General features: G+C 40.6%; 3 protein-coding genes across 3 annotated transcripts; 2 read left to right on the forward strand and 1 right to left on the reverse strand.

Moving 5' to 3' along the window:
• The first annotated feature begins 12290 nt into the window (after nt 1–12290).
• Nucleotides 12291–19260, forward strand: si:ch211-153b23.7. The gene is made up of 7 exons (XM_034121450.1): nt 12291–12575; nt 15310–15460; nt 15852–15995; nt 16092–16220; nt 16302–16529; nt 16771–16896; nt 17326–19260. Exons 1-7 carry the CDS (start codon nt 12433–12435, stop codon nt 17539–17541), a joined length of 1137 nt encoding a protein of 378 aa, XP_033977341.1. The 5' UTR covers nt 12291–12432; the 3' UTR covers nt 17542–19260.
• A 556-nt stretch (nt 19261–19816) lies between these two features.
• On the forward strand, nt 19817–23363 carry zgc:174917 (uncharacterized protein LOC565650 homolog). Its single transcript, XM_034121013.1, has 7 exons — nt 19817–19881; nt 20186–20391; nt 20748–20982; nt 21067–21158; nt 22769–22908; nt 22986–23090; nt 23177–23363. The coding sequence occupies exons 2-7, from the start codon at nt 20262–20264 to the stop codon at nt 23261–23263; spliced, it is 789 nt and encodes a 262-aa protein (XP_033976904.1). The 5' UTR covers nt 19817–19881; nt 20186–20261; the 3' UTR covers nt 23264–23363.
• An 845-nt stretch (nt 23364–24208) lies between these two features.
• LOC117474976 (glutamine amidotransferase-like class 1 domain-containing protein 3A, mitochondrial) lies at nt 24209–25942 on the reverse strand. The gene is made up of 5 exons (XM_034121022.1): nt 25845–25942; nt 25296–25408; nt 24933–25104; nt 24637–24838; nt 24209–24545 (listed from the first exon to the last, which is right to left on the reverse strand). The coding sequence occupies exons 2-5, from the start codon at nt 25401–25403 to the stop codon at nt 24353–24355; spliced, it is 675 nt and encodes a 224-aa protein (XP_033976913.1). The 5' UTR covers nt 25404–25408; nt 25845–25942; the 3' UTR covers nt 24209–24352.
• Between the last annotated feature and the right edge of the window lie 35 nt (nt 25943–25977).

Raw genomic sequence — 25977 nt, forward strand, 5'->3', positions numbered from 1 at the left:
TGCTGTTCAGTTGCATTAAAGGAAGTGTGGGATTCAATGATATCGGAGCTTTGGGGGAATTTATAGTTACACATTATCAGGTTATGGCGCGAGATAGCCCCCTAAGCTACACCAGAGCTAACATGCTCCTCTGGGGGACACTATAAATGGAGACCACAAACAGTGTGATAACTTACCTTTGGCTGCTGGTGATAGCCTACAAGTTTCCAAAAATTGTTGATAGTAAGTTTTTAAATAAATAGCATTATTAAGGTAAGAAAAGGCACAGTAAGTTTCTCCCTCTCAATTTCATCCCTCTAGCAAATACATCTCAAACCTGGATGGTCATTGCTCTGTCACCATACATGAAACGTAATGTCCTTTAAAGTAAGAAGACATGGCGATCTTAAAGGATGATATGGCAGGATCATGTAAAATCCATCCATCTGGTACTATCACTGGGTAATACATAATACTGACCTATAAATCAACACCTACATCCTGCATGGACTGCAGTTAATCTCTACTGTCATGTAAAAATCCATATTTCTGTCATTGCACCTTACCTTTAGTTTATTAACAGCTGCAGCTGCGACACTGGACATGTGTTTACCCGTTTAGTCTGTGTTGGTGTCTTTGGACTGATTGACAAACATATGATGTAAGTACCATATTGAATGGATGGAGAACCTCTTTAATACTAACCCGAGCAAAGGAGTAGATTCCCTCTTTGCCCTCTGGATCGTTCATCATGGTTGTCTAACAGGGAGAGTGGTTGTTGGCTTGTTTGTTTTTTTCTCTGCCAACTAGATTTAAATTGAACACAAAGGATGTATGTCTTCTGTTATGTAAAAGGTAGAACAATATGAGCAAACAACAATAAGACCAACCTTACCTCATTCAATTTTCATTTCTTTGTTATCTCGGCTCAGACTGGTTTTCTGCCAGTGAGGGGAAATTACCTTATTTTTCACTTTTCTCTTTCACTGCATATCGTATGCTAATCTTGGAAGTATTCACATGCGCCCGTACACACGCTCAAGAAACACATAGTGGATTACAGATGGATTTGATATAGTGTTTGCTTTCGGTCAGGCCCTATTTGAATTGATCTCATTGATTCTGTCAGGCTGATCCAAAGCCTGCCGGCTCAGAGCTCCCCCGCCCCTTCAGCGCACATACCCACAGACCTTAGTTCAAACTCCTTTGGCCAACACACACTGCATTTCAATATGCGCCGTACAAATACATATTTCACAGGCCAAGAAATTAGCCTATTTATTTTACTCCTGCCCCATAATGGCCGCACACTGGAATTTCTGTTGTCTCAGCAAATATGTGCAGCCTTATGTGTTCATTCATATGGCTGAGCACATTGTAATGCAATAAGGTGTTGGCCAGAAAATATGATATGTCAAACACACACACACATATATATATATAGTAAATTCACACCAGTGCTGCACAGATTAGCTCTGCAGAAGCCGGATAGACTTATGAGAGTGCTTATTGTCATGGCCAGTGTGAAGTCTGCAGGTGAGATCGATACTTGGCTCGGTTGTTCATAAGGTCACAGCGTGCTCTGGTGATCAGCACATGGCTGACACTGATTGAATGTCTCGTGGCTGATTATCACATGGTGTTAGGTTCTCTGAGCCCAGGATGAAAGACTTGCTTTGAGTCCTATAGATTCATCAGATTGTGTGGGAATGTCAGATTTTGTGAATTTGTCATAAATATGGTGAAATCACATTTGTGTGCAGTCATTCCAGTATAATGTTGCAGGAGGTGAAGGGTGAAAGGGTAAAGGGGTAGAATTCTTGGTTGCCAAGAGTCTATTTGTGTTTGATTTGTTGCTCTGACGTCTTTCCAGGTACTCTGAAGCTTTGCATGTTCCATACTCTCCCTCGATTCGACTCACCAGCTCTAGGCTGCCTCTCAGATAAGGGTGCAGGGAGATGTGGAAAATGAAATCTTTCGAATTCAGCCTGTTTTGATATTGAAAGCTCCTGCAGCCCTCACACATTTCTTACCTGTACAATATTTATTCTACACTCACATACATAATTCACATATCCGTACGTTGATGAATATGTGAGTGGGGGCCCACTTCCTTTCCCCCTGTGTGATAGGCAGAGCTATTCAAGCTCCATTCGTAATTAAATGAAAAACATCCAGGCAGCCTTTCACTTTAGTTCTCTCATTGCTCTGTGATTGTAATTCACAGTTTAAGTAGCAGAAGAACACAGCGCTGCTCCATCTTTTAGTCACCTGTTATCATTCATGCAACAGATATATATGAGTCATAACTATCTGGCTAAAGTCTAGGCCAGATATGCAAAGTGTTTGGCAACTGTCCCTTTTGTCCTGCTAAGGTAATAAAGGATGAAAGAAAGGACAGACACAGTAAAGGACAAGAGGAGGCAAGGAAAGGACAGATAGAGGGAAAGCAGGAGCAAGGAGATGGAACATAAAATGAACGAGATCAAGATTACACAAGGAGATAATGACAGACCTGGCTGGGCTACTGATTTAAAGGAGCAGATTACATTTATTTCACAACAATATAATCCAGACGGTGAAGGATTTTAATGAATTGTGTCATGGCCGGGTAGAGAAGAGCCATGTTCAGAGATTTTCCCTAATGAGCTCACCCATGTTGGAAGTGCAAAGTAGGGTGACATTAATTCTTAATGTGAGCATTAAAAGCTTAGTTAATGGAGAATAGGGAGCATTTGTGATTAACTGGCCAAATGAATAGCAAGTGTCGCATTAAAAACTTTGCTGAACTCTTTCTGCCCTCCTTCCCTCAACACAGGGCTTTTCAGATGCAATCAGAAGAGCCTCTGAATGTAGAGTTAGGAATCCCTCTGTTTCAGACTCAAAGGAAAACAATGACATTATACAATTGTTATGTTGTGAAAAGACCAAAAGCAACAATTAATGTGTCCTCTTATCAATATATATGTATCACGTTAAAGGGGACCTATTGTCACGATCTGTCTGTGTTTTATTTTTGTCCTATGTAGATCTGTCTTTTTGGTTTCCTGTTTTAGTTTGAAAAGTGTTCAACCCGTCTTGTCTGTTGCTTCCTGTCTCTGTGTTCCCTCCTGCCTGATTACCCGATTGTGTTCACCTTGTGCCCCTGGCTGCATTTCACTTCGGTTAAATGGATTCCTTGCGTCCCTCACTTGCGTCGTTTCCCTGCGACTAGTCCCTCCCACCAGGGAAGCATGGAGAGACGCAAGGAAACCACGAGAAGCAGGGAAATGAGTTTTAAGAGCATTGGGACGTCCTTTCCTCCGGAGCGTCACGTGAAGCGACGTCCGTTTGTGATGACGCCGCACAGCTGATCGTCTGACAGCAGCTCTGTCCCCGTTATTTTCACAAACACCCCCACCTCTGTTAGTACACATTTACTGACACAAACATTTGTATCATCTGTTGTAGACCCAAATAAATAAAATCAAATAAGAACTCATTCTCAAAAAAGATAAACGCCATTCTTAAAATGTATAAACGAATATTAGTTTGATTAATATTGATTAGAGTGCACAATAGAAATAAAATAATTGAGAGAAGAAAAAGAGATATGTTATCTATCAAAACCCAGTTAGATTAACATTCATTGGATTGCACACTTAGTTTGTTTGTGTGGATATGTAGCAAATTAATATGTTAAATAGCACTTAATGACTGACTGAATGGAACTGACAATAAATGAAAATGTAAAACGAAAAAAGCGATCACGAAAATGTTTCCAATAAATGAATGAAATGATTTTTGTCCACTTTGTTGTTCAGATATATCACATATTTGTAACTAAATGATGCATTCATTGAAACAAAACACAGTATGAACTGAGGAGTGAGTCCCGTGAGTTTCATGTGTTTTCTTCACTCCGCTGGGAAACTGCTCTCATGTCAAGAAGCATCAGATCATTGCATGCGCTGCATCGTCCAATCAGTGAGCGATACACAGTAAGGGGGCGGGGCGAGTATCTGAGGATTTCATCGAAGGATGGTCTGGTGGTTCCTCGATTATAGCTCCTCCATTATCGCTCCTCGCTCCTCGATCCTCGGTCCTCCGGCAAAAATAAGGCCATTGGGACGCTACTCAAGATGGCGCAGACAAATCAACTTCCGGTGAGACCGAGACCGAGGAGCGAGGAAATGAAAAATAAGAGAAGTGAAACGCAGCCCCTGTGTTTTCTCCTCCTTCCTCACCTGTGTCTTGTTTGTTTGATTAGTCCTGTTTGCATTTAGGTTCTGCTTTTTCTGTTAGTCTTTGTGAGATCCTTGTTGTTGTTGACTGTGTTCACGGGGCAGAGAGTTCAGAGGCCTGTACTACGAAGCTGGATTTTCGCTTAGCCGGCTAACTTCAGGGAAATCTCGGGCTTTCCGGTCCTACGACGCTGGTTCTCTTTTTAGCAGGCTAGATTTCCATGGTAACTTATGCTGAGCGGCAAACCTGCTCCGGAGCAGGTTAGGTTGCAGGCTAAGAGATCAACTCAGTGAATGCACCGCCTGCTGACCAATCAGAGCTCCGTGTGCGGAGTTTAAAGCGATCAATTCATATTACAGGATAGAGGAAATACAGAAAAACTGCCGTTGCAGGAAAGACGGCCGGCCAAAATCAACTGACTGTGTGAACGTGAAAATTAATAGAATATCCCCTCCCATCTTCAGAGCAATCTGACTATTATAACATTAGCGTTAAGAAAGCTTACTTAAATATCTGCCACGACATAAGTAACCGGATCAGAGTAACATTAAGTACAGTCCGCGGCACTGTGAGTGCAGACGGCGATGTGTCCCATTATCATTCATATCATATCACATCATAATGTATCATATATTTCCTTATTTGAGTCAGCTTCTTGAGCCGTATCTGGCCGTGCAACACTCACAGTGTCACATACTGTATGCAGAAGTATTATTTTAAGCAACACATTAAGTTGACGAAACACTCGAGTCAAATTCTCCTAATTAAAGTCAGATCCACTCGTGTCTTGGACGGGGCAGTGATTTCATAAACCTGTTAATGTACGCATTCAAACACTTTTTCTTTTACCAGCTGTATTCACCTTGCAGGTGCAGCTATGTGGCTTTTATCCTGGATAAAGTGTTTAAGTCATGGATGTTTAAAGTTTAACTTCTTCATATTTGACTAATATTAAAGTTCACTTTTCATTCAGGAAGTATGACGCTGCGCTGTCAGTACACTTGTCCATATTTGAGATTGGTCGAATGCTCCAAATACCACCCCTTTCATGTGAACGCGCACCTAACTAGATAGGACACGGCTGGCTTGAGCGATCCACTTGATAACCAGCGTCGTAGTACAGTTTAGCCAGAGCGCGTATGTTTTGGATTGGGCCAACCGGCTAACTCATACATATCCAGGTTAGGAAAATCCGGCTTCGTAGTACAGGCCTCTGCTCTGTATGTTACTTGTACCCTTGAAATAAAGGTATTTTCTGTTAAACCTGCATTTGGGTCCTGCCTGCTTCGCTTAACCCTGACACCTATCATGCAAAATGCCCTTTTTTATGTCTTTCATACATAAATATGTGTCCCCGGTGTGTCGGAGAAGTCACGCAGCGTCAGAAAATAAAACCCTCTCTCTTTTCCTCCGTACCCACATCTTTTAAAAACGGGGGTACAACGAGCGGATACAGATTTGCTGCCAATATGACGTCAAATCGGCGGCGGACCCACAGAAAGTTGCTATCAGAAACAATGCCTGACGTGTTTTGGACGTAATCTCGTCTTTGTTTACATTAGCAAGCCTCGCTAACACTCAGAGCTAACCTGTACTGTAGAGCACATGTGTTTAAAAAGCAGGGAATACAAAAAGGAACTCACCTTGGGATAAACCCGCAAGAGGAAAAGCATTTGAGCTCCATACTGTTTCAGAAATAATCCTTGATGTGGTTTAGAACAGGATGGCGTTTTATCACAGCAGAATTTAACTTTATCTCCGGTAGAATTCTGATCAGGCATTAGCTCCGCCTCCTCTTTTTTTGTTTTCAAGCTAAGGACCCAAAATCCGTGTTTCTCTAACAGGGCTGCAAAAGAGGGGTATGAGCAGTATGAGGCATGGCTACAATGGGTGAACTGTTTGGTATTTTAAGCAAAAAACTTGTTTTGTATAGGTATGGCCCTACCATATATTTTTCCAATATAGCATAATAGGTCCACTTTAAGTTATTTTCTAACAAACTGGGCACTGTGGTTTTAAGAAAATGTTGATTTAACTCCACTTTATTGGTTGGGAACTATTTTTAAGTTGAACATTTATACAGAGCATTAGGATGCTAACAGTGGAGCTCTGTGGCACATAGGAATACAATATATCTGTCAGGCTTAGGGCGAAAAGAATATTTGTTTATAGCATAAATTTGTTGCTGGTTTTGTTCTTTCTAAAGGGATCATTCAACATTAAGACAAATATTAAATATTACCAAATTGATCATTTGCAATAATACTCCACGGATTTAGTACTGCACTCCTTTAAAGTGGACCTATCATGCTATATTTAAATGATATATTGTAGGGTCATACCTATATAAGGTATATTTATACGTTTCTGTTTTCAAAATACCAAACAGATCATGCATTTTAGCCATGCCTCATTTCGCTCTATGTGCTGTTTGCTGTCTACGGGTCTGATTCTGCTGACCACGCCCCCCTGCAGGAGAGGGGAGACGTGCTCTGATCAGCTGCTAGGCTGTCAGAAGAGGGGGAGAAAAAGAGATCTCCGTCCTCCGTGTTTTATTATATAGAGTCGTTATTCATTTGTTTTAAAGCTCAATAAATAACAAAGAAGACCTTTGACCGGCACTTTTCTAATTTTGTCCGAAAGATTTAAACTTTAACGGACATCTTGACCGGCGAAAGTAACTGAAACTGAAACTCTGCCGCACGGTCCCCTCGTTCCTTGGAAGAGGCGGAGAGGTGGGTGTTTGTCATCTGCTGGTGGACTAACCGGAGAGAATTACAGTGCTTGCCTCGACGGGTCAGGACAGTGTTCAAATCTGGATCAGTTATTATCAGATCCGTTGCAGCCCCTTTTTTAGAGATTTGGGTATGGAGGAAAATAGAGAGGGTTGTGTTTTCTGACACTTGGTGAGTTCCCTGGAACACCGGGGACACATATTCATGTATAAAAGACGTACAAAAGTGCATTTTGCATGATAGGTCCCCTTTAACAGAGTCAGACAGTGATCGAAATAAATGCACCAGCATCAGATTTTTGTATTACTCATTGCCGCACTGCAACCAACAGCAGTTCAGTCAGAGGTTCAGGTTTATTATGCTAGTAGCTAACGTAGCCTCGAGCACTTCCTTCTCAAATAACCCCTCCAGATTCTTCTTTTTTTTTACATATAGTTTTAGTCCCCAAATGGGGACATCAGTGACATCAATGAAACCACTTTATCAGATTTCCTGCAGGAGCCACAAATCACCTTTTTACATATGCCTGAGTCCTTCCTAAGACCTGTAGAAGTGTGTGATGTGTGAAAACAATGGAGTTCCCCTCCTATCAGCCGTTGCAACTGCATGCCTGCCTGTAGACACGTCAAGCTTTATCTCCAACAACATCATCTTTTGGTCTCTTTATCTCTGACTTTGCAGAAATCTTTTTTTGTTTTTGTAAACCCATAAAGTGACACATGCTTTCACTCTCAATCTCACGCTCTCACGCTGCCCAAACTATTCTCACGCCAAAAACAAGATGAACCGGCGATCGTTTTTGGTTGGTTATTTACAATGTTGAGTTGACAGCTGCTCAAGCTGTCGATCCGCTCCCTCCCCGCCCCCACCACTCTTAACAACGTTAACAGACAGCAGAGCAGTGGGAGCCGGTTGGTCAATCCCCGACCCATATTGCGCATGCGCAGATCTAAGATCTAGTAGAAATGATAAAGTAAAAGTCTGCTGCTTATTGTTCTACTAGGCCAAAATAGAGTCAAAGAGTATATGAGAGTGAGAGTGTGTTAATTAATATATTTGGCAGTTTGGAGTAAGTCTGTAGATTTGTTTGTGTGTGTGTGTTTCATGTATAGGCCTCTCACGATAATGAATTTTGTTGGATACATTTTCCCGGAAATTATTGCGATAAACGATAATATTGTCGGCACCGTTGTATGACCATTTTAGACCACTGACATAATGATAATATATAATAATAATTCAAGTACATCCTTTCAAACTGCTAGTCACATCCTCATGTAAATGGAAATTTATCGAGGTCAGAAAAGTTATCGAGTTCATTTTTATTTATCGTACGATAAGTCAATTAATTGCTTATCGCGACAGGCACACAATAAAACAGTGGAAACAAACATGTGTTTGACTTTCATTCGTGAATGAAACTTTGTGCCCTTTATAGTCTGTGTCCAATATTGTGTATTTGTATATATTGTATATATATCCTATATATATGCTAAGGTCCCGCTACTGACACGATAGCAGTCATTTAGTGCGCATATGTGTAATTAAACCCATGATATCAAAATCTCACTCCAGCCAGGTACCCAAAGTTGGCAACCCTGCCATAAAGGTCCGTGTAGACGTTGTTGTTGTAGGGTAACATCTGTTGATGCGTTACACAGACACAGTGCACTATTGCATGTGATCAATATCAATTAAGAAGTGCTGTTTTCCTTACACAAACAACTATCTTCTATTTTGCATTGACAATGCCCACTCCCTGTTTGTTTACTGTTGCCGCCCAACGCAGAGCATTTCTCATGAAACGCTGCAAGCAGCTAAGATACTCTAACCTTTCTTCTGAAAATGTGAAAGCATGACACAGCATGAATTTGCTTCGTGCTTTTAAACAACAGCTCTTTTCCATATCGAGGCTTTTCTTTTCATGCTAATATTACCAGCAAGGGAAGGCCAAGCGTTCCATCAAACATTTAATTAAAGAGCCTTTTATATTATTGTCAGCTTGTGCATTTGAAATGGCCTTCAGTTGCTGCGGTCTGCGTGCTAGCACATTCATCTTCTTTGAAGGACACAGAAGTTTTATGTCTCATCTCATGCTCTCTCTTTCTCTCTCATTGCTTCTTGCATTCTTATGCGATGCTCGCAAATGAGCCATTCAATATTAAATGTTCAGAATATAATTAATGTGACAGTGTGCCATATATGGGAAATTACCTTGTTATATAGAATTACTGTTTATGGAGCAACATGCAATCCACCGCCAGCCTTTATGTGTACGCAAGCTTGCCCTATTGTATGAGTCACATGCGTTTGTGGTTAACCACCAGGAAAGCTTAATGCATTGTTACATGTTGACAGAAATTCTCCAGAGCCCACACTTCCACTCTCACACTCAGCCACAGTCATGCAACTTAGACACACACACGGTGACAGTGCTCTTTTGTTTTTGGTGGATCTTCGTTGATACATCCAGGTATACACTCAGTCTCTAAACCTGTAACAGTCGGTCCAATTCAATTGTAGACCCTCAGTCAAATTATTGCAGCTGGAGACCAAACAGGTAAAGTATGGGATTAGTTTTGTTTCATAAAGATAAAGCAACACTTTCTCAGAATCAAGCAAAACTAAGAGTTTAAGAGAGAAAAAAAAACTGAGTCAAGCAAAATAAATTGAATTTAAAAAATAAAACTATAAGTTGCAAACAAATCATTTGTGTAATCATGTAAACTATAAGTCTTTTTTCTTTGTTTTAACGGGATAAGAGCTCTGGACACCACGCTGTCTCAATGATCCACAGTGCTAATATGAGAGGAAAATAAATGTTTTAGGAAATTAAAAATATGAAGTTAACAAATCAAACACAGCTCAGGGGCAGTCATGGACGGTAGGTTTTCCTACAAAGTTAACTCAGCCTCCATTGATTTTCATATCAAATTAGCGTGTTAATAAAATAAGCTATCATGGCTTATACTTGCATATCTACACAGAATCATGAAAGCCTGTTGGTAGAGTCAGGCACACGAGTCCGTTTGAGTGTGTGCGCTGGTGTCTGAACGCTCACTCACTGCTAGCTATGTAGCTAACTGTCCCTGCTGTTAAGCTACTTAGCTTGGATTGTTATGGATCTAAAGGTAGCAAAAGCTAACTTTCATAGCACAGCTTTTCTTTACTTCTCACTTAACACAATAAAGAAACAGACCGTATAGTACAGCACAAACAAAACAAATGATCAATACTTACATATATTTTCACTTGTAGTATTATAATAATTGAAATGCTGGTTCTTCTGGGGGTCTTCTGTCCGTGCTCAGCTACCGCACCGCAGCTGCCTGCACTGTACAATCGCTGGAGGACTGGGCTGTCACTCAAAAACTGAGTAGCCAATGGGGACGCACCCCTGAAAGTCCCGCCCACCTGGGACGTTTGTGTCAAAATTGAAAACAAAAAACGAGGGAGCGCAAACGAGAGAGCTGCAGCGAGAGCAAAAGTCTGATCATTGAGAAAGAAGCAAAGAGAACTGCAAACAAAAAGATATGTTTAAACAAAGAAAAAATACTTATAGTTTACATGATTACACAAATGATTTGTTTGCAACTTATAGTTTTATTTTTGAAATTCAATTTATTTTGCTTGACTCAGTTTTTTTTTCTCTTAAACTCTTAGTTTTGCTTGATTCTGAGAAAGTGTTGCTTTATCTTTATGAAACAAAACTAATCCCATAGTAAAGCCCCTGTTATTGTTAGCATGTCTCTGTAGAGTGCTAAAGAGCCCAATCCAGTTCAAAACCCAAGAGCGTGTCCTTTTAGTTACTGATGAAGAATTCAGGAGGAACCCAGGAGAACTATCCACCTCTCAGTCATCCTCACTCTGTGGGACACTCTCTATTCCTCTCCACGATCTCCTGTTAGACTAAAAATCAATCCTTTAGTGGAGCCCATTTGTCCTTCGCTTTGACAGAGGCTTGGGTCAATAAAGGCACTGCATCTGGGCCTCCCAGAAAAGCCTCTGCTTGGCATAGCAATACTCTGACTGCTGTTCATGATAGATGGCATAGGCATGTGAATGGAGTCACTGGAGCGAGGCTGAGCTACTGGGCAGCACTGACATATGTCGTCGCCTCTCCCGCTTTTATCTCGTGGTGGTGCATCAGATGGTAAAATGAAAGCAACTCTGCCCTCTGGATATCACAGTAGAAAGGCTGTTACTATACTCTTTTTGTCTGCCAAGCAAATTCACTTTCACATCAGGCCCAATTTTACTTTTACACTGTTTGTGCTAAAAAGGAAAACTAAGATGGTGAACATACATAAAAAATGCTAAATGAGGTTCATGTGGTTTACATTGTTACTCAGACCATGTTAGCAGGATGACTTAAGCATATACAGTAGCTTAAACAACTGCTGTGTATAAGTACCCCTTTAAAGGACCGCTAGCAATCCTTCCAGTAGCATAATTATACATTTATATTATAACCTACAATGTATCTTGATAAAGTGTTTTTTCATAAAGTCACTAGCCTATTTTTTACATATATAGCCCAGGATATTGTTTGGTTACCTGTGAAAAAGGCACACGATAGTGATGCTGATACAGGTTCAGGAGTGAGTTCCCTCAACATGAACAATGAGAGATCTTCATTCATTAATCGAGCAGGATATTAACATCCAAGCCACTGATCTGGAGCTCTTCTTTATGCTACAGTACGCAGTCACTATATCTATTCCACTGCTGGCCTTGAATATCTTTGCCAGCCGTCGGAGTAGAATGTATCGGAAAAGAGGTTGGCAAATTAATTTAGTTAGTGTTAATAAAAGACAGCTTAACTTGACTAAGAGGAACATAATTACAAAAAATCCTTTAATTTTTCTTGATTGTCCCTTGGATGAACATGTGGTTTCCTAATTAACCTGCCGCAGCCCACTTCCCCCAATCCCAGTAATGAGCAGACTGGTGAATGCAATCAGCCTGACCCTATCATTATTTGTCATGAATAAATGTATGCTTCTGTTATTATCAATTACACGTTCTGCAATTATGCATATCTCTTCAGCTCCCCTGCTATTACCTCATGCTCATTTAAAAACCTAAGACAACAGCTCGGCTAACAGGCAACAGTCTCCCAGGAACAAACGTAAACACACAACACTTCCTACACTGAGTGGAGTTTCCTCTCCAAATCATGTCAAAACAAAACAACTGTGTAATCATTTTGAATAATGTACGATCACACTGTGTGGTGCACTAAATTAAAACATTTAGACACAGTGGGAGTGGCCCACGTTAACATGCAGCTGAAACAGTTGCTAGTGTCACTTCCTATTCTCTTAACTTTGTATCATGTGGCTCACTGTCTCGGCTACTTCCCCTTTCGCTACGTATCAACACTGACGGCACTATTTACTTTCCACCACATACTCAGCAGACAAACTTTAGCGTTCGAAGAGAGTGTTTGAATTTTCTCCCAGACTTTAGGAAGATTTGAAAACATTTGATCATGGATGGAGATGTGCTGTCGTTGTCTTCTTTCTCGTCATTATCTTCCTCAGCAGCGTCCGGGACACAGAAAGAAACTTCACCAAAGAGCTACAGCAGCCTCCCTCAGAGCCAACAGGATCACAAATCAACTGAAGAATTATGGTATGTATGTTGAACGTTTCTACATACAGGGACCGACACAGAAACAGGAACATATATTCGTATTATTTATTAAAAAAAAATATATATATAACTCGAAAACTATAGCCTAAAGTGTTACCATAGTGTTTGATAATCAGTCTCTGCCTGTAAACACGTTAAACATACAAACAAACAGGCTTTCCTTCATTTATAGTTTGATACTAATAAAGGCAATTTAATAAATCGTATATGATCTGACCCTTGTCTTTAACTCAAATCTAGAGGCTGTTTGAAAACTACAGTATGGATCCATTTTCAGCGAAGCTCTGTGAGTTAAATGACGTTCAGTAAAGAGTGATTGGAGTTTCCCATGAGGTCATAAATAAGGCTTCAGTTCATTATTTCACAACACTGATACTCCATCATGTCGTAAAAAAAAGCTAATAAAATGATATGAATTATATATTATAATGCCATAAACCTGAAATAGCTTTTGTATGTTACGATCACTTGTTTTATATTCAAGCTACTGATACTCAGTGTTCTTAATGTGGGAACACTTGGTAAATGCCGTGACCACACTACCTACACACAAACGAAAAGTCTGCCTTAAAATAACCATGTTGAAATAGTGAAACTTCACACTTCTCCTCTGCAAAGGCATCTGACTGTGGCCATCGACCGTTTACACAGAGATGTTCTGTATTTAAAATGATATTTGTCTGGGTTGCCACTAGCAAGACGGAAATATATTATCTATCTCTTTATCATATGCCATGACAGTGAATTACCATATTGCTGCTGGAAGCAGTGGCATCTTGGTGTCCTTCCAAGACGGCATACAATTGAAAACTTTGTGAAACTGGGTCAGACAGCGTGTAAGGGCTATCAGAGAGGCTGAAAGAGAAAGGCTCTGCATCAGAGAGACAGGGAGCATGATGCGGTCCCAATGGGATGGCTGAGTACACAGTGCTGAGTTACCATGACGGGTATTGGGCATGACTGTGTTTGCATTTTGTGCTCATAGCGGCCCTATGTCATTTGTTTCATTTCTGCTTTTATGCCTTCATCATCTTTCCAATCTGCAGAATTGTTGGCTCTTTCACTCATTAGCGACCAGTAACCCCTCCAGTCTCCTGCTTTGTTGAACATGATCCCAGATGATACCGAGTGCCGATTGTACAAATATTGGACTCTCGATAAACTTTACTTTTATCTAATGATCCGACTATACAGGTTTTAGACAAACAACATTTTTTATTGTGTAGAAAACTATTTTTTAAATCTGAAAAGGTCACCTTTTTAGAAAATAAGAAAAATCCCCCTTGTTCTTGATAACAGCTCATTGTTAACGTTATCCAGTTGTTGTTTTTTACGTTTTCTTAAAGAAATAGTTCCACATTTTGGGAAATACTCATATTCCCCTTGCCAAGAGTTATAGTAGAAGATTGATAACACTATTGAGTGTACATAATTATAAAAAAATATGAAGCTAAAGCTACCAGCTGGTTAGCTTAGCATAAAGACTGGAATCTGGGGGAAACAGCCTAGCTCTGTCCAAAGGTCAAAGGTCACAATCTATAAACACCAGCACTTTTAAAACTATCTAATCACCACTTTTTTGCATGTTTGTGAAATTATTTGAAATTATCCAAACGCAATTTTATGGTTTGTTGCCAGTAGGCAAGGGAAAACTCTATAAAAATCGCTGCTCCAGGCTAAGAAATAGTCCCGCACATAATCCCCTCATTTACCTATAGAGTAAAATCTTTCCTAAAACCATGCCTGTAAACTTGAGAAGCCAAATAATTATTCTTATCTCATATTGTCATCAATGGCATACGTGTATTATACAGTAAAACCTGACAATACAACGTTTTTATACAATCTCAATATCTTGTAAGGACTATATCATTTCTTTACCTTATTATTTTTCATTTGTTTATAAATAGACCTGCATCTTTCCATGTGAACTGCCAACTCTCTAAAAATGTGTAACAATATTTTCACAAAGCGGGACACTGTACATAAGTGGATGAAAGTGCATGTTTGCGAGGGAGTTTTAGCCTTAAGGGGGATGAGAGGTGATCGCAGTTTGTGATTCTTTGTAGTACTTAGCTCTCTGAGGTCAGAGCAGTTGTACAGTACGATCGTGTGAAGAAGCCCCGGGGGCAACATGCAGAGTTGTGTGTTCTTCCATGAGCAGATTTCCCCCCCCGGGCTTCAGATGTCAACCTCCTCCCTGTCAGCTATTACTTTCAGACAATACCTCACATTACAGCTGGTGGAAAGAAAACTAATGTTTGCAAACAGTCACCAATTTTGCTTCCACAGTCTTTACATATGCAAACGCTACTGATTGTGAGCGAAGATTATGATTGGCTAGGACCCTGGATGTAGAGAAATGTACTGTGTGTGTGTGTGTGTGTGTGTGTGTGTGTGTGTGTGTGTGTGTGTGTGTGTGTGTGTGTGTGTGTGTGTGTGTGTGTGTGTGTGTGTGTGTGTGTGTGTGTGTGTGTGTGTGTGTGTGTCTGAGTCTCTTCAGTTGCTAATGTGACTGCATGCATGTGTGTGCGTGGGTGTGCATAATAGCTCTGATTCGATTTTCTGTAAGTGCACTCTATGCGAGTGGGTGTTCAAAAGTACTCTGACGTTCTTTTGTGTGCACACGTGTTTGCTTATTAATGGAAATCCTCTGCTAATGTTCTTCATCATGACTTTATTTATGGAACATTTCCTCTGTATATGTGTGCAGGATGGGGGATGTGGGTCCAGTGGGAGGCCGGCTGCTGTCCACTGAGGAGCAGGTCACTCTGATCACTGAGAGCATGATCGTCACCTCCACTGACCAGGAGAAACTTCAGCTGCTCAACAAGAACACTGAGCTCCGCAGAGTCAACAAAGAGGTACAACTTCACCTGAAACCAGTGCTGCGTCTCTGCATGTTCACATTTTGTACTGCTGATGTTGGCAAATACATTTAGTTCTCTCTGAAAACCAGAGGAGGACTGTGGGCGTTGTGTGAAAACTGCTGCTAGGCTGTGAAGTATCACCATTAAAACCATACAACCGTTGCTTATGAATTTAATTAAAGGCTGTTTGATAAAAAGTAACAAGGGAAATGTATTTTCTAAAAGTATAGCGTCTCACCTCACTGACCTAAATTCATTTCCTGTGGCCCGAGTTGGTGCGAGGACAGACTGAGAAACACTGCAGTAGTGTTGTAATGAACCGTGCTCTCCATGGCTGCAGTGGAGGCCATAACACCAGTGATTATGTGATGGTGCTGTGTTACAGCTGATGAAGCTCAATGAGGACTGGGACCAGGTGTACCGCAGTGCCACGCTGGGTCTACAGAGCAGACTGGAGGCGTTGGAGCTTGAGAACACTGCCATCAAACAGCTCAACGGCAGACTGCTGCTCAAAGTCGACCACCAGCAGGTAAATACACATCAACACTCCCAATGTAGATGCAGGTGTAGGATGTATACATGGTGGATAGATGTGTGAGCTGTACAGCTGTGCTTGGGATTTCAGAGTGCAAAGGAGTACTATGAGCAGGCGTTGATGCAGGAGCTGAGAAAGAACCAGGAGCTGCATGAATACATCAGATTGTTGGAAAACAGAATGCACCAGCCGGACAGAGACAGACCTCCTGCCCCACAGGTATTACACCTGTCAGTGGGATATTCTCTGCTCCATGACTTAAGTATAAGATAATCAATTTGTCTTATGTGTCTATTTAAGGGCAGCTTCAGTGCTGTGATACGCGGTCCTGTGTCGGGCCCCATCACTGATCCTCCTGAATGTCCCGAACTGTTGCCCAGTCACGTCCCTGGGTACAGCCCCTCATCCACCTTTTCACACCCTTCGTCCAGCCCAGAGGCAGGGCGGCAAGGAAAAAGCCAGAAAAGTGCTACCCCACTGGGAGAAGTGAAGGCTCTAAAAGAGCAGCTGGAGGCACTGCAATGTCAGGTGGGATGTTCTCTTCAGCACAGCTTCAATATGTGTTCCCTTTTTTGATGTGATGAGAAGAACCTGATGTCAACCCACTGTTGCCGGGGAAAGATTTGCTTAATGTTTGAACCTGAATTAGACGGTGAACTGCTCCACCAAGTGGTGGCTGTGTGTTGTTTCTCACAGAGTATTATGAAGCATCTGCACATCACAAGCTTTGATATTGGCTCAATGCCCTATTGATGTCCTGTGTCAACAGACCCAAATTTATGAAGAAGAATATCAGACAGAGCATAATGACCATAAACACACGCTGCAAGAGAACCGCAGGCTGAGGAGGAAGAGGGAGGAGACGCGCCAACAGGTGGCACTGCTGCAGGAGCAGGTAGTGTTGTGATTGTCTGCTTATATACACATACGCACACTCACACATGTGGATCCACACTTCAATTATTAAAGAACAAACAATTATCTGTTGCATAATCTTGGTCCAAAACAAACAAAATTATTTGGTGTTTTTGTCTATCGCATCAAATGTTGGATTGGGAATAAATGTAAGGTAAAAGTTATGGTTACATATGAAGTTTAGGGTAGTCGTGCAACAACAGTTTTAACATACTCTAACAACCATACGATATATAATTAACTCACAGTTCGTATTTTCACAGCTCCACATCTCCCCTAATGGTTTAAGATAACCTGTTATATATTCTGATGAATCCACTTTTAGCTGATGCTCTAAAAGATGGGTTTCTCACTGTCATCTCAGAATGTTTTCCTGACTTCACTGTCTGTGGTTCTGACATTGCTCCAGCTCAAGGTCTATGAGGATGACTTCCGACGGGAGCGGTCTGACAAACAGATGCTGCAGCGGCTGTTGCTGAAGAAAACGCCTCCGAACAAGGACCCCGTGCTCGTCCACCGCTGCAATAATGAGCAGCAGCCAGCAGGAGGAGACACGAGGACACAGAGTGGAGAGAAGAGAAAACAGCACCACCCACTCTGCCCCAAACACCCAAACAGGGACTAGGAGTCAGACTGAAGGTGGGGGGGGGGGAACATCATCATAAAACACAGTCAAATTAAGTTTTTAATTAATGACCCTGCTAAATGTTAGCACTCAATCTTCACTTATCCTTCACCTTCCTCACTGACAGCACTTCAATCTGATTAATGAAGACAAATTCATGTTGTTGTTTATGGAAAATAGTCGAATATGAGCATATCATTGGTTAGATACATTTCTGTTCTTTAGGGTTTGTTCGGCTACCCCTCAAAATAAAGAAGGTTATAGTTAAATTGAAGTTTATTTTCTACAGGGACTTCCTGTATATTACTGACCATATCAGAACAAGTTCTCAGTTTGTTACGTATATTTAATTAATATATCTAATACAAATATTTGTTGATACATCTCAATATACCCTAGCTGTTTCTCTAAAGGTAATGTTTTTGTTTACTCAGAATTTGACACATTTTAAAGCCATTAAAAAATATAATTTCTCAAAATAATAAAAGATATATACTTGATATAAGGGTGCTGGTAGTTTGTTACTTATTTTAAACGTCTCAGCGTAATAATAGTTACCCAGCTTACGTCTAAAGGTTATATTGTCTCTTCTTTATATGCTGCATCACTTTTGAGTCTGTCAAATTGTTTCCCCTGAAGTGTCTATGCTCATGAATGCAGCCACAAAGACACAATAAAAGTCAATGACACTGGAATGTCAGACCAGTAAGCTGCTCAGTGTTGGGACGCCCCCCGAACAGATGCTGAGGATCCCTGCCTCTGGAGTGTGCTGCTGAGATAATGTTTCTCCTGACTCTGAAGGAAGCTGAGCGCTTTACTGCTGCATGGTCACCGGTCCTCTGAACTGAAAATACTGACACATATCGTCTCACTGGGGTTTTTCCTCTGTGTATTATTTACTCAGCAGCCTTGTCATTTTCCTCTGAGAGACTGTGAAACATTCCTCAACATGTTTTCTGTATCACGGCCCTAAACATGAAGTTAGTTTTGCGGAAGAGTTTATAACAAGTTATCTATTAAGAGGTTATTTAGACATTGAAGTAATGAGTGATAAAATGCTCACACACAAACATTTACACACTTTAAAAAGTCAATGACATCATGCGTCAGCTGCTTGGAGACTGAAAAAACCCCACAAGGACAAATTATGACTCTCTACTCACAGTGAGGGATGTGATGATGCTGCTGTTTCTTGACCACACAGACAACAATCTGTGTCCTTAAACTTTGATCTCCCACAGTTTTTAAGAAACGAAATTGACATCGATTTCCTCTTTCTTCCTCCTTCCCTATTTAAAAAATCCAAATATGAGTGCCTGGTGAACAAATAAGGGACTGTATTAAAACAATAAGTTATTGAAGTTATTTTCTTAACTCTTCAATAGCGTTTAGGCCTGGAGCTCGCCTCACTTAATTTAGAGAGTGGCTGTGGTTTTCTTTATTTTCTTGTGCTTTCCATAATTTGATGTTGAGGTTGTTGCAATTTTTTAGGGATACAGTAGGTTATGAAGAAGAAAACAGTTAAAAATGCAGTGGAGGGCCTCACTTTTTGACCAAATTAAATGTTAAATTCCCCCTTCTCATCCTTTTTTGTGAACAACATCAGTTTGATGCAGAATGAGACAAACCTACAAAGTCTACTGATATGAAGCAATACATATAAATGGTAAATAAAAAATATGAAATAAGGGAAAAAACTGAAATAAAACTATGAATGAAGTGTATGCATAACAATTGAAAGAATAATAATGATCACAAATACAAAAACGATGCTGGCTAAAATGTTGTTCACTAATGTGAAAAGAAAGGATTTCCTCTTCCCACACACTCATTAAATAATACACGGAAAATGCAATGTGCCTTTGTACTGTGAGCAGTAACCATTCCCTAACTTCTGACAAGGAAGAGAAAAGTTGAAAATAAGGGGGCGATGACTGGAAATGTAATGAGTTCCTGAAATCAGTCATTAAAGTCTGGAACAACTTCATAGTAAAATACAGCTCCAAAGAATAGCCTTTGGTTCTAAAGATTGCTGAGAAATTATTTCCTGATGAAATGTGTTTTCATCCATTCAAAGGACGTCACAAGCCCAACATGTAGTTCCTGGTGAGAAAAGGTTTTATGTTACTTTATTCAACATTAACAAGGGGTGTGTTCAAGGAGTTTCCCTTTAATTAAGTGTTCCTTTCGATGTCAAATCACATGTGATGATATTTTATAAATGTTGCGATGTTGACATGTGAAGAGGAGTTTCCAGATAGGGGTACTGTGCAGTATTTAATGCCACAGAAGAACCTGGCAGTACTCAGAGTCAGAGAGAGGAGACTGAACAGCAGACAGGTACGTAGTCAGTACAACACTTAGAGCAAAAGTTAAATTGTTTTGAGAGATAGAGTACCTTTGCAGAGAGGCAAAATAATTTTATTCAGCACTGCCTTTGGACTGTGCAGTCAGCGAGGTAATTTGGGTTACAGAACAAGGTGGTGCTCAGTGTGACCAAATTAAATGTAGTTAAATGTTTTTCCTTTGCTGGGCAGGGTCATCTTTCTATTTATGTCTGCATTACAGTAGCTTAAATTCAAACTAGATGGAAAACACAATGTTTGACAGAGTACTAACGGTATTTACACTTTTCTATCTTCAGCTACTCCACCACAAACAATCCCTGCCTTTTAAATATTGCAAGCAGGAGGCATCAGCAGGAAAACTGTCCACTAGAGATGACTTCATCCACGAATAAACTGCAGGAGGTCTACAACCAGCAGGGCTTCCTCTCCGCGCTGCCTGTGCTGAATGAGACTCAGCTGAGGGAGGCCAAGCGCGCCTTTTCTGAGCTGGAGGAGGAATTTGGTAAGTAGCACTGGAAGGTGAAGGAGGGAAGGGAAGAAAAAGCATTAAAAGTCATACAGAAATAAGTAAAAATCTAGTAATGAACCAAATGTAGGCTAGTATTGTAAGTGGGTCTGATTTGTCTGTAGTTTTTTTCTGAATCAGAATCTTGTTTATTGCAAGTAGGTTTTCAATAAACATAAATATAAAATTGGAAAAGTAGTGTTAGTAAAGTGAAGTTAGGCTCGGAGAATTCAGAATATACTCAGGGGGACGTTCACATATTCACAGTAAAGAAATCCCCAAAATGTATGAAATAGGATTATAGGTAGTTTTGCACTTGTTATCAGTGATTGAGTATATGTTTGTGTTTCCAGGTGAAGAGTACACTCAGTACAGCCTCCACAATGTTCACCTTCAGTATCCCTGGGTGAGGGACCTGACCCAACACCCTCAAATCATACAAGTGGTCAAAGCCATCCTGGGCCCTGACGTCATCCTGCTGGACTCCCGCTTCATCTGCAAATACCCGACACTCAAACCTGACGCCCAGGAGAATGAAGGAGGAGGAAACGATGAACTTCCATATGTGGCCTGGCATCAGGACATGAGGTGGATATTCACAAACTACAGAAAAAAACACTGAGAGGTTTTGTTCTGCTTCGTTTCGTCTCACAGTTGATGTTTTGTCTTCAGGTATTGGGGTATTGCTGGCGGCCCGGTTCTCTCTGTGTGGCTGGCTTTAGATGACTCACTGCAGGAGAACGGCGCCCTCCAGCTCATCCCAGGTACCTCAGCTGTTATTAGTGTGAATGCTGTGCAACAGTTTTGAAATATTCAGCTTTTTTTCATTCCAACTTTAAAATGATCACAAGACCTTCAGCTATAAAACTTATTTCTCTGATTTTTGATATCTTTTAAGGTTTTTGACTTATCAACGTTTAAGTTTGGGTACATTTTCAGGCTGTTTTAGATGTTATAATGGTTGTCTATGGGAGGGACTCTTCAGGGCTAGAGTGCGTGACATCATCACTTAGAGTGTAGAGGGTCTTAAAAATCTTTGGAAAAAATATTTTAAAACTGCTCTCAGAGCCAAAATATACACTCTAATAATTTCAAAAGATTTCAGGAGCATAATTAGTCTGGCCTGCTCAATTGCCTTCATCATATCAAACGGACCCACCGTTCTGGCCCAATAGTGATCTGAGTGACAAAAAGTCCACCTAGATCACTAGACTCCCATGTTAAATTTGTCCGGAACTTTCTTCAGAACAGAGAGAAGTAAACTTTAGACAAACTGCTCCCATCTTCACATTTTGCACACAAAACCCCCCAAAAAAACATATATCAGTTCATTGGGGTTCCCTGATGCTCACTTTCTGGCATTCTTAATGGGACTAAGTGCTGCAGTTGGTAACCATGGTGTTGCTGGGCAGATTGGGGCCACACACCTGAGTGACATCATCTAATCAGAGCAGACATGCCCAGAGACAGACTGGTACACGCACACACAAACACTGGATGTTTATACTATATGTTCACACACACACACACACACACACACACACACACACACACACACACACACACACACACACACACACACACACACACACACACACGCACCACACACACACACACACAGTCAGACACACACATACACATTTTACAGCATTCGCACGCATTTTCTGCAGGAAATGCATTTTCTAGTTCCTTAGCTGCTGTGCTGGTTGGACCTTAGCTAGACAAAAGCCACATAAAGTTTTTCTTGACTCCCATTACAAACAATAAATAGGCAGAGATGGCAAAAGTACACACATCCTTTACTCAAGTAGAAATACAGAAACTCGTGTTTAAAAATACTCTGGTAAAAGTAGAAGTAAACTTCTTTACTCAAAAAGAAAGAAGTATGGGCTTCGAAATGTACTTAAGTAAAAAGTACCCATAACTACCACCTGTTTTAAAGAGTAACTGACTCCCTTTATATTAATAGAACAATCATGTAATTTTTAGCTAATGAATGTTTCGATGCTGAACAACGGCAAAATGACAAAGTTCTCATTGGTCCCTCTTCTTTAGAGAAGAAAAGGAAATGATGGATACATGGATCGTGTTAAACTCAAGAGGCACGCAATGACTCGAAATAATAATGATCACGCCACCAAACACAGATCAAATCTAAAGTAACGAGCCTGTTTTGAAAATGAAAGAAGTAAAAAGTACAGGTATTTGTGTTAAAAATGTAAGAAGTAAAAGTAAAAAGTTGTCAGAAAAACAAGTAGTGGATTAAAGTACTGATACCAGAAAAATGTACTTAAGTACAGTAACAAAGTATTTGTACTCCACTACTTCTCACCTCTGTAAATAGGGTGTAACTTTTTCTCTCGGTGCCCTGCAGGTAGCCACTGCGCCGGCATGTTACCCCACCGCCAGGCCACCCGACCTGGAAACATGCTGTCAGTCAACCAGGAGATCCCAGAGGAGCTGCTGCAGACTGATGAGGCTGTGTTCTGCCCTCTGTTAGCTGGCCAGATGTCTGTGAGTGTATTTATTGTGCAGTGCTTTTAATAGGCTTGAATTAAAGAAGGTGAATTAATTAGGATTTGTTTTCACAGATTCATGATGGACTCCTGGTCCATGCCAGTGATGCCAACACATCCCAGAGGAGGCGCTGTGGGCTTGTGATCCGTTATGTTCCCACCTGTGCACATCCCACCCAGGTGAGACCAACATGGTAGATGTATTGCTATATTTCATTATCATTTCACAGACTTGTGTTGATCTTGTTTTTTTATGTTGCTGATAGGATCCTGATCGTCCCAGGACATTTGCTGCAACAATGTTGGCCTGTGGATCGGATCGCTTCAATCATTTCTCCGACAAAACCACATGAATCCTTCCTAGATTCATCCTACGTGCTACAGTCACTTTACTGAAATATGTTTTAAACTTAAACCAAGTGTCTCCTATGTTGATTAATAATATAGTAGTTTAACAGAAGAAGGGCAGGTCTTTATGGTAGTTTATTCTACATTTCAGTAGTATTTATTTATGTATGGATTGTGAATAGTGTGCTTAAATGTTCAGAATCTGTGTAATTTGCAATGATATTCATTTACTTGTATACTGTTTTTAAATGATTAAAAATAAACATTAGAAAACACTTTCACTGGTTACTCATTACATCTCAGTTCAACCCAATGAAAAATATGAAAGACATCATTAGTATTATTATCATTACATTTTTACTTTCTTGTAAAGCGCTATGAGCACCAGGAAAAGCGCTATATAAATGTAATGTATTATTATTGTTATTAGTAAAGGTTCATCAATGGAGTATTGAAATGTTATCCAAAATGGAGGTATTTGTTTTTTTAAATCCAACACTTCCTCGACATTATATATACTCAGCTTGTTTTAGAGGGAAATCTGTAAAACATCTATAAATAAAATCAGGCACCTTCAGTGATTCAATACTTTACATTTTATTCAGGTGAATTAGATTCCCTAGAGATTGTCCTTAAACCGGACTGGACTCAATGAACGTGTTATCTCTTACCCAAAGAACTGTTCCACTTCAAGGTTGTTGTTTTTTAAATTGTTGGTGTGTAAAATGGTTATTGCCCCTTTTCATGCAGCTCAATGCTGATTTTGATGGCTAACGTGTTGTAAAGGGAAAAACCACAGGTATCTCGGGCCTATATGTGGGCTTAAAATTCATCTGACTGTGAAAAGAAAAATGTGAAGTACAACCACTATTCACAGTATATTTTGCTGTATGAAAATATTGTGGAGTGTACCAAATGTTCATTGCTTTAAAAGAAGAAAAAACTCAAAATTGTAATTCGAAGAGTGAATTTTATTGAAAATCTCAAAACAACACAACACAGACATCACTGCTATAACTCTATATTGAACACCGTGTTTGTATAGAAAATCACAATAATTAATCACAGCCATGCAGTGTGTAATCAGTGACCTCCTAGGCCAGCTTCAGTGTCTCTTTAACCATGACCCCTATTCCATCAAAAACATTATGAATGGGAGCATTGCACATGAATGCAGCGGTGGTGACCAGCTTGTTTTTAACATCAACGTGAGCTTTCTCCACATCTGTGTTGACGTGTTTGCAGCCCATTTCCTTCATAGCGCCTGCGGTCTGAGCGTACGGCCACCTGGAGATAATTGAGAAAGAAAAGTTAGAAATATAGATCATTTTCTCTTTATATGCAAAGACATTTGATAAAGCCAAACTGTGTCACACACTTTTCACACTCCTTGTCCTGTCCCACAGTGAGCTCACAGCCGGGCAGGATTTTGGCAGCGAGGACGGGGGAGATGCAGCACATGCCCATCGGCTTTCCAGCCTTGTGGAAAGCCTTGAGGAGCTTCTCCAGATGTGGCTGCACGGTGCAGTCCTTGTTCTTCACTGCCCAGTCACTCAGGTTCTTTGCCACACCAAAGCCCCCTGGAAGACAACAGAAACAAAACCTAATAATTAAATAAAACAGAGAGAAATATGAGATATTGTTCTCTGCAGCATTTATTTATTGCAGCCTAACCTGGGATGATGACGGCATCGAAGGCTGAAACTTCCAACTTGGCCAGATCAGTCACCTCACCTCTGGCAATGCGAGCACTTTCCTGCAGGACGTTTCTTTTCTCCTCTGTGGGTTTCCCATCACAGTGGTTGACAACATGCATCTGCTCTGTGTTTGGAGCAAACATCTGCACCTGAAATGAAGAATGTCAAAATGTAGACTCTGAGGACTGTGGGATCTTTTTAGGGTTGTTATAATACATGAACCACTTACTAAAAGAACAGAAACGTCAAACTGAAAACTGCAGTCCTTCTTAATAGGACCAAAAACAGATGAATACACTCTAGTAGGCTACATTTACTTCTCTTCTTTTCTTGCCCTTACTTTAGCTCCAGCTCGACTCAGATGTACGAGGACAGCAGAGGCCTCGTGGACCTCTGTGCCGTCATAGACTCCGCAGCCTGAGAGAATAACTGCAACACGCTTTGCCATGGTTCCTGTGAAACACACATAAAGCACATACATTTATCAAATGGGTCTAACCCCTGTTTAAACATTGCTGTTTGTTTCCCTATCACACATGCAGAGCTCTGCTGCAGTGCCACCTGTTGCACTTGTTGACATAGAAAATGCACGGGGACAGAGGGACCCAGGAGAGCTGCTGCTGCTGCCAGGTTACACTGTTGTTGACACCAGTGGGCACGAGATACAGGAAGAGTCTGAATTAATGAGCAGCACTGTAAAATGAATATGTCTAAGACACTTTTTAAGCATTTCAAAATCTCTCAATGCATTTTGCAGTGCTACTTTACATTTATGTAGCCTATAACAATATAGTCTAAAATCAACATGTGTTGGTTCCTAAAAATATAAGGAATAAGCTTAAGGTTAAGTTTAGATAGCAGAAGAGAAGACAGTGTAGATATATCTCACCTTGTATACGTGCAGGTTAGGCTGTGTGTAATGGAGCAGTTCAGCAGAGAGGTGTGAGGCTGTAATCTGAAGCAGAGTCTTTATATCGTGCCTGTCTCCTCCCACACTGCTGTCCAAAAGGGTGGGATTAAGG

This window comes from Trematomus bernacchii, unplaced genomic scaffold (genome assembly GCF_902827165.1).
Source record: "Trematomus bernacchii unplaced genomic scaffold, fTreBer1.1, whole genome shotgun sequence".
Classification (NCBI taxonomy): Eukaryota; Metazoa; Chordata; class Actinopteri; order Perciformes; family Nototheniidae; genus Trematomus; species Trematomus bernacchii.